Raw genomic sequence first — 8,808 nt, 5'->3', positions numbered from 1 at the left:
AGGCAGAGGCAGGAGACTCACTTGAGCCCAGGAGTTGGAGGTTGCTGTGAGCTGTGATGCCTTAGCACTCTACCCAGGGGGATAGCTTGAGGCTCTGTCTCAAAAAAAAAAGAAAAAAAAAATATATATATATAAAATTGATACAACCCAGTATTGGCAATAGTGTGTTTTAGATTTTTTTCATAGGAATTATTCAATCCCCCAATATGTGATGAATCAAGAAGAAATCCTGATGGTCTATGGAAAAAAGAAAAGACGCTATCGTAAATTACACTTGAAACCCAAAACAAATAAAATATTTGATTTGTTAGTTAAAAAAATCGAGAGCAAGCATCAAAAGAGTGAGCTTTTGATAACTGAGTGAGCCTTGTGATAACTTGAAAGAGGGTTGATTCTTATTTACTTTTTCTAGTGTAGTGACGAAGTTTTTTCTTTTAGTGTAAACTTGATATAGGGAAATGCTATTCTTAAATGATTCTAGAGTACAGTATGTGTACTGGCAAGTCCCCACACAGCCATAAACACAGAGAACATAGTATTTACCTTGCGTAACCCCAAACCCTGTGCTGGGCGGCTCCTCTTTCAACAAATACAATTGGCAAACCCCACTGCCCTCAGGTTCCATGTGTGCAGGCTTCGTTAAAAGGTATTTCCTGTAAACAGACAAAACGGCTAACTTAAGTGAAAAGTTTTTCTCTTTCCAGCAATGGTAAGGGCAGAATGAGAAAAATTAGATACCCCCTCAGTTTCTTTTTATAATCTAATTTGCAGTTTCATGGCTTCATCGTGGATTAACAAATAACTTCTCAACATCGTGTTAAAGAGCAGTACACAATAGCAACGCAGTAATAAATGTGAACCAAAAAGCAAATACTTTCTATAAAAGGAAGGACTATAAAAAAAAAAAAAAAAAGCAATTCTAATGGGGCACACTCTTATTATCAAGGAGTCCTCTCCACTGAAGTCTCCTTGACCTACTTAACTTTATAATCTCTAAAATACAGACATATAGTCAGAAATTCTGCCGCTTCTCAGCAGAAGGGCACGCGGAACCTGCACTTAGCTAGTGGATGCTGTGCCCGAGGGTGGGGGACCCAGAGTTTACTGTGCCCTCTACATATGTCTAGCACCACACACTGCCTTTCATCAAGAAGGGTGTGGTCCAACAGGGTGAGGCCACACAAACATAACCATAATCGCAAACAAATAAGAATGTGCAAGATAAAAACAGAAAGAAACTTCTCAGGTATGAGTTCTGTGGAGTTATAAAAAAGTGAGCTTCAGGAAGAAGACTGTGGCTCTCTAAAAAGGATAAACCGAAAACCTACTTTGAAGTATCTCTAGTTTGGCAAGAATACAGTGAATCCTTAACGTGTTAATAAGAAAAAGCCCCCATAAATATAAAAAGATGTGAAATTCATTTTTTACCATTAATTTCAAGGTCTACTCTGAGAAGTGACAATCTATTTTAATTCTCTCCACCCCCTTCCCTTCTCCTAACTCCGACCTACAGAAATGTTGCCAAATATTGAAATTGTTTAAAGCTAGGCCCAAGGAGGACAGAAGAGTATGAAGGTCGGATGAGGACAGATCAGGCTGAGCACACTCGGAGATGCTGCAGAGAGCTACCCACTGATTCGTTGTGTTCTCCACCAGAAGCCATTTGTCCTCTGCTACAAGAAAAACTGCCTTGAGTTTAATGGGGAGCGAGATGGTATGAGTTCTCCCTTCTAGAACATCCAGCACAGTCAGGCTACTCCTAAAAGAGAAGAAGAAAACGCTATCAGGAAGGAAATAGTGAGGATAATAGTTGAGCAGGACATAATCATTTCTTGATATATTATATAGCCCTAAAAAGAATTTTTTTAAAGACGAAGTAATACAATATAAAACTGTTCATTGAAAAAAAACAGATATACAAAATTCTAAACTATGTCAGGGTTCAGAATTGAGACGTGACCGCTGCCGTGTCAGCAGTGGCTGTGTCATGGAACTGCGAGGGCCGCGAGCTTTTCTTGTGTCTATTTCTCAATATTCTGTAATGTGGGAAGAGTCACTTTTGTACAAAAACATTTATAGTTTGGTTACATTCGTTTTATAATAAACAAGTATAACTAAAACAGGAAAAAGAATAGACAAAATTTTAGGATCCTAGCTTAAATCTTCTAAATGAAGAGCGCTCACCCTTTTTCTTTGTAGAATACTAGCCAGTTTTTGTGCGAAAATTCTTTACACATTTTGTACGTTTCCTAAAGACAAAAACAAAACAAAATATTCACATTAAATTTGCTGGGTGTAGTCATTTCTCTTGTTAGCTGCTTCCCCAAATTCTTCAATGGGTAAAGCATGTGATTCTCAAAGAAGCTGTTATTCTAATCCAAGACTTCTATGGTAACCTGGTTTAAACAATATTTTGAAATTTACTGTGAACTATGTACTAAGACCTCTTCAGAATAATTTTTTTTAAATAATACCAAATGCTGTTTAGAAATAAACATGCTATCTCGTGATAAGCCATGGAATTTATATTGTAACACAAACACACAGGAAAATACTTTGTTTCTTAGATTTGAATACATTTATGGTATATTAAAAAATCTCTTTTCTTCATGGTTTTATAAGACCTAAGTATATACTATATGCCCTGCAGGGAAGGAGTAAGCCTTATTTTATATCTTTTACCTTTTTCTGAATGATGAAATAAATTCTCTTGAGTTGGTCTAAAGTGCTTTTATATTAGCTTAATAGGGGAAATAAATCAGGAGTCATACTTACAGCTTTGTCATATAAATCCAAAATATACCTATGTAACTGGAAAACCCAAATTGACGGCATGATTTGAAATATTCAATTTCATGAATTTTGCAGTTCAATAGTTCTTAATGCCCTATTATTCTTAGTTCAGTTCTGGCAAATCTTTATGTGAGTGTGATGGACACAAAAAGAAGCTATTTATACTTAATTATACCTGTTTCTGTATCTATATATTTGTATTATGTCAATATCTACAAGTATGTAAAAAGGGAATTATCTTGGGCATTATAGTAAATTGAAGACACTGAAAGGGACGGACAGGCATGCATCTTTCTGCTTAGAGAGCTGGAGAAAATCCTTGGCAATTTACTGGACAAATCTGGTATTCCTTACAGATTCCTCCTTGTTCCACCAGGAAAGTTTCTGAGATACAACCTCTTCTAAAGGAAGGATGAGACGGCGAAGGGCCTGGCCAGTGGTATCTAACAACAAGATGACATTACTCTGAAAAGAAAGAGAAAAGTGAAAAGCTCAATGTTTGTTCCTTTTATTTATTTATTTATTTATTTGAGACAGAGTCTTAAGCTGTGCCTTGGTTAGAGTGCCGTGGCGTCACAGTCACCACCCCAAACTCTTGGGCTCAAGCGATTCTCTTGCCTCAGCCTCCCAAGAAGCGGACTATAGGCACTTACAACACCCGGATATTTTTGTTGTTGTTTTTGCAGTTGTCGTTGTTTTAGCTGGCCTGGGCTGGGTTTGAACTCGCCAGCCCTGGTGTATGCGGCGCCCTACCCACTGAGCTACGGGCACCGCCTGTTCCTTATCTTTTAAAAGCAGCAGCCTTTTGGCAACCTAAGAGTAAAGGGTGTAGTGATAAACTAAAGCGAAGACAATATTGAAATACTTAAAAGATAGCACAAAGACACTAAACAATTTTTCTTAATACAGAATTTTTCCTTAATCCAGAAGTTTTAAGTGGTTTTATGCAGATATTTCTAATTATGTAGTGCAGGAGGTATTCTCTTTGAAGATTTTTATCTTAAAAGTATTCTCTTCCAAATATAAGCTAGCTGAACTATGATTCTATTTTATTAGATAGTAACAAGGAAATTAAGAGGATTGATAATTTTTAAAAGTTCATTTTTTTTATAAAAATTACACTTGGAGAATGCTCTGCGGAAAGCTCTCTTACATTGTGTATAATTAAATCTCATTTATTCTCTTCGTAAATCCAGGTTCAATTCAAAAAGAGGTACAAAACAGATGTAAAGATAGCTTAGCAAGAAGTATGAAGGAGTCCGAGAACCTAACTAGCAGTGAGTGTTTCCCCATCTGCAAATTCACTTAAGTTATGAAGATCTTTCATAACTGATGCTGTAATAATGTACAAACAAGAGATTTCTTCAGCTGTGTTATTAATCACAGCTCTGCAGGGAAGTAATCTCACTGAGATTAATAGCATTTTTTAAAGAAAAGAAACGGTAAGCATTGAAACACATGAACAGAAATACATGAAATTAAGAACTTAAAACTGAGAAAGCCAGAAAAGATTAAACATTTTAAAGGGACACAAAGAAGCTGGGGGTTTTGGTTACAATATAAAGATGTTGGAAGATTACATTAGCAGCTTTGCCAAAAGGCACCTGCAAGTTATTTGTCAGGCCTTATTGTTACGCAATCGTCTTTTCTTTAATTCTCGGTTTTTTGTTTTGTTTTAAATTTGGGGTTCTTCTAGTTATAATAAACCTTTATAAACTTTTCACTGTACGAAGTTCCTTTGGGAAAAATAAAGTCACAAAGCACACAAAGAATTAATATACACTGTGAAAAATACAGAAAACAATCACATATGAAGGGTTTGTTCATTTATTCCATAAATCTTATTGAGCAGCTTATATTTAAAGCACAAAGGAGAATACAACAGTGAATGAATCATGGCCCTTGCCCTCTGTTATGTAATCCAGCTAGAGAAGTAAAAAGAAATGCAAAAAGATTAATGATGCCTCTGCAAATTGAGTGCCCCACAGTGTAGTTTCAAATTTATTTTACAGGCTAATATCATTGAAGCAGTCAAGAATTAAAATAGTATTTGCACGACGTATCTTTTTCCATACCATATACTTTGAATCTTGGCTGTATTAAAAAATTTTACTAAACACATTAACAAAGCTATTCTTTTTACACAAACATCACTCTTAGAATACATCGTTCTGTGTAATATGTAAGAACGTGTGCTAGAACTATTCTTTTAGAAATTAACATATAAGAAGTATTATTCGCTGGCACTTGAAAGTTTTGAAAATGGTAGTGATGTCTTAATGTTTTCCTTCGGAAAGCATGTAAGTTAAAAATTTACCAAGTCTCTATTCTAGATTAAATCTTTCATGAGCAAATACGTTTTAATGCAGAAAGCCCTCTTGTCTGATAAATATGTACAACATTAACATGAATTCTTAGCACCTAAGCAATTTGGAATATTAACCTTTCTAAGCAAAAAAAGTTCTCAGAATAATATTTTATCCCAAAAATGATTACGCAGAAGGATAAGCAGTTGATTAAACAGAAATGATTAAGCAGAAAAATAAGTTAGTGTAGTTTTCCATTTTCTTCCTTTTTAGGGTCTAATACTGATAGGCTCATAACTTGGCATGAGCTAATTAAAAAACCGTATCTTTTTAGGTGACAAAAAACATGTATATATTTCCAGCCATGGCTGTATTTAGAATTAGTTTTATAAGCAATTGGCAACATGAAGGAGTTCTGTGGCTCCATCCTTCTAGATGTTAATGGTTTCCTTCTGTAAATGACTAATGATAGATTCTGTCTGAGTTTAAAAATAGAATTTTGCGTCACACATGAGTACATGTAACTGTGGCTTTGGCACTCCCTTAAGGGGGGCAGGGAGAAGCGAGTGAGCAATTTTATTATGTTTGTATTTGACTGGGAGAAAAGTAACCTCTGGATGACCTCAATGTCCCAAAGTCTGAAATTCTAAACTTTGTACAGATGTAATAAATAATCTCATGGGGAGGTGGGGGAAGGGTCTTTATTTTTAGGCATGGCAAAGTTTCCCTTTCTTCACTTAAGATTTTATTTTAGCAAGGAATTTTTGAATAACTTCTTAAACTAACTGGGGAAAATGCATCTGTAGCAAAACTTTATTTTAAAAAGATATGCAATAAGTGAATTCACGGAAGTACTTCTCTAATATTTTAGCTTCAGCTTCAGTTAGGGCAGCATGAGGAAGAAGGAATTGAGGGCAGTCCACTTATTTTTATTCTGCTAGAATTATTTATCAGTTGTTAAATTTCACAGCTTTGTGTTGCTTATATGGAATTCAACAGGTCTGTCCTAACAGGGCCATATTATAAAATAGACAGTTAAGACACCCTCTCTGGGAAAAGAGGAGGCAGTGGAGAAGACAGAGAGGAAGTCTCCCTACCAGCTGAGCACGGAAGGCAGCAGCAAGAACACCAGGAGACCAGGTGCTCCTGGCCATGGAAGTCAAGTGCAGATTTATAATGAAAAACATGTTTTCTTTGATGAAAGTCATTGTAATGGAACACAGTATTCAACAACAATGTTGCCAAATAATTGGATCTATTGAGAAAATAAAACACTTGCTGAGAATCTAAAAATCTGGTGCTTTAAAAGAATTTGCATATGTAAATTCGACAGATAATCTGACAGCTAAGAATTTGGCAAGACTGTTTGAAAAAAATACCCCAAATTTAGATTCTGATTCAAATTTGATTCAGTTACTGAATTATAAACCACCAAGACATCGCATGCTTCTCATGATGGATTGTTCTGGCTATAGAATTTATTCCAACAGCATTGATATATTACTGGAAATTTATAAAGTAAAATTCTCATTCTAATTTTCTGGACACAAATTTTTATGAGCAGTATCTAGATATTTATAAATTCTGCTTCTAGGGGAAAGTGAAAGTATCGAAATGTAAAAACAAAAGCAGAAAAACCTTAACTTGTAATTCATGAAAATTATGTAGGCAAGGACTAAACTTATAAAGTTGACATTTCCTCAGGGAACTACTGACATGTTATTTATGCAATATTTTCCTCTTGATCACAGTCTAAAAGTATTCTTTCTTGGTAATAGTTTTCCCTTTGAATACTTACATGTAACAGTACTGCTTTTTTTATTTAAAAGAATTGCCTATTATGAATACTTTCTAATTTTTCAAACGAATCTTTCCCCCCAAATCTGTAGTAAGTGAGAGATTGGGTGAAGTTTAATTCTGGTAGAGTCAATCGAGTTTGGTTTCATCTCAGTTCTGCTATGTATCTGTTGGAGAGGTTGCTTGAACCCTCTGAGCATCAGTTTCCTTATACGTAAATATGGATATCAGCTACCTCCCTGGGCAGTTGTAAGAATAACACGAGATAATGTATGTAATCTCTCACTGACACACTGTCAGCATTTAACAATGGGTCCTTCTCCTTGAGCCACTCATCGCTTGCCTTCCAGAGTACTACACTCCTTGACTTATTCATCTACTTCACTGGCCACTCATTCTTTTTTTTTGTGTGTGGTTTTGGCCAGGCCAGGCTTGACCCCGCCACCCCCTATATATGGGGCCAGCGCCCTACTCCTTGAACCATAGGTACTGCCCATGGCCACTCCTTCTTAATCCCTGTTATTGATTCCTCCTCATTTTCCTAATTTCTTAAAATTTTATTGAGCTAAAGCTTAGTGCTTGGACTTCCCTGCCTTATCACATTCACTCTCTTGGTGAAACCCTTCAGTCTCATGGCTTTAAGTGACCTGCATATGCCAGTAACTCCCAGATTTGTGTTTCCTGTTCTCACCTCTCTCCACTGAGCTCCAGCTACTTGTATTTAACGGCCATCTCAAGTTTAATCAAACATCATCTGAGACTTCCTCCCAAATTGAATCCTTCCCCACTCCAGTTTATGTCTAGTTCATCCAAATTTCTCAGGTCCAAAACCTTAAAGTTACTCTTAACTGTCTCTTTGAACACATATATCCGATCTGTTAGGAAATCTTGTTGTTCTTATCTTCAGAATATAGCCAGAATCTATTGTTATTTATGACCTCCCCCCTTCTCCAAACCACCGTTATCTTTTACCTGGGTCATTGCAAAAATGTCTTAACTAGCCTCCCTCATTCTGCCTTAGAATACTCACTACAGAGCAGCTAAAGAAATTCTTTAAAAATGAGTCAGATCATGCTAGTCCTCTGCTCAAAACCCTAATGCCTTCCCTTTCATTCATAGTTTGGGCCCAGAAACTTCAGTGGCCTGAAGACCATGTAACCTGCTTCCTAATGCCCCTGCCATGCCATCCCCACTCCCACCCACAGCGTATTCCCTTTACCTCTTACTCCCTCCCACCCCCATTCAACTTTCCCACCACACTTGTTTAACAATGGAGAGCCAAGTGCCAGCCTCAAGGCCTTTGACTTTATTATTCCCTTTCCTGGATATCTGTTCTCTTTCCTTCCAGATATCTATTCTCCTCACTTCCATCAAGTTTTTGTTTAAATATCACCCTCGCTCAGTTAGGCAATCCCTGCCTCTTCTATTTCAAATTGCCATCTTACAGTCTCTTGCTTCTCATCTTCTACTCTAAGATATAATTATTTATTTTGTTTATTGTCCACCTTTCTGCACCAGAACATAGGCTTCTGAGGACAGAGATTTTACATTTTTTGTTTAATGTGGTATTTCCAATGGTAGGCACATGATATGTATTTGTTAAATGAATAATATGCTTAGTATAGGACTCGGTAAATAATAGCTAAATAACAGGTATAGAAAACATCAGACTTATTTCCATGGATATAGTACAGATTAATTTAGATCTTTAGAATTCTCACTACCATGTTTCCCCAAAAATAAGACACCATCCTATATTTGTTATTTCTTTTTTCTTTTTTTTTTTGAGACAGAGCCTCAAGCTGTCCCCCTGGGTAGAGTGCCATGGATTCACTGCTCACAGCAATCTCCAACTCCTGGGCTCAAGCGAGTCTCCTGCCTCAGCCTCCCAAGTAGCTGGGACCACAGGCGC

At 36.5% G+C, this 8,808-nt stretch overlaps 1 protein-coding gene across 1 annotated transcript in view; it reads right to left on the bottom strand.

The window, feature by feature from the left end:
- The window catches only part of LOC100961950 (von Willebrand factor A domain-containing protein 8), a gene marked incomplete at its 5' end in the record, with an annotated part of 309,966 nt that overhangs the window by 117,621 nt on the left and 183,537 nt on the right, over positions 1-8,808 (bottom strand). Inside the window, 4 exons of the mRNA XM_012805376.2 lie at positions 544-653; positions 1,634-1,759; positions 2,185-2,249; positions 3,148-3,258. Of these exons, the coding sequence (XP_012660830.1) occupies positions 544-653; positions 1,634-1,759; positions 2,185-2,249; positions 3,148-3,258 (412 nt within the window). The remainder of the gene's footprint in view (positions 1-543; positions 654-1,633; positions 1,760-2,184; positions 2,250-3,147; positions 3,259-8,808) is intronic.

The sequence above is a fragment of the Otolemur garnettii genome, unplaced genomic scaffold (genome assembly GCF_000181295.1).
Source record: "Otolemur garnettii isolate 467f Iridium unplaced genomic scaffold, OtoGar3 scaffold00040, whole genome shotgun sequence".
In the NCBI taxonomy this organism is placed as follows: Eukaryota; Metazoa; Chordata; class Mammalia; order Primates; family Galagidae; genus Otolemur; species Otolemur garnettii.
Note: the sequence above shows the minus strand (reverse complement) of the source record. Positions and strands in the feature narration are given on the sequence as shown.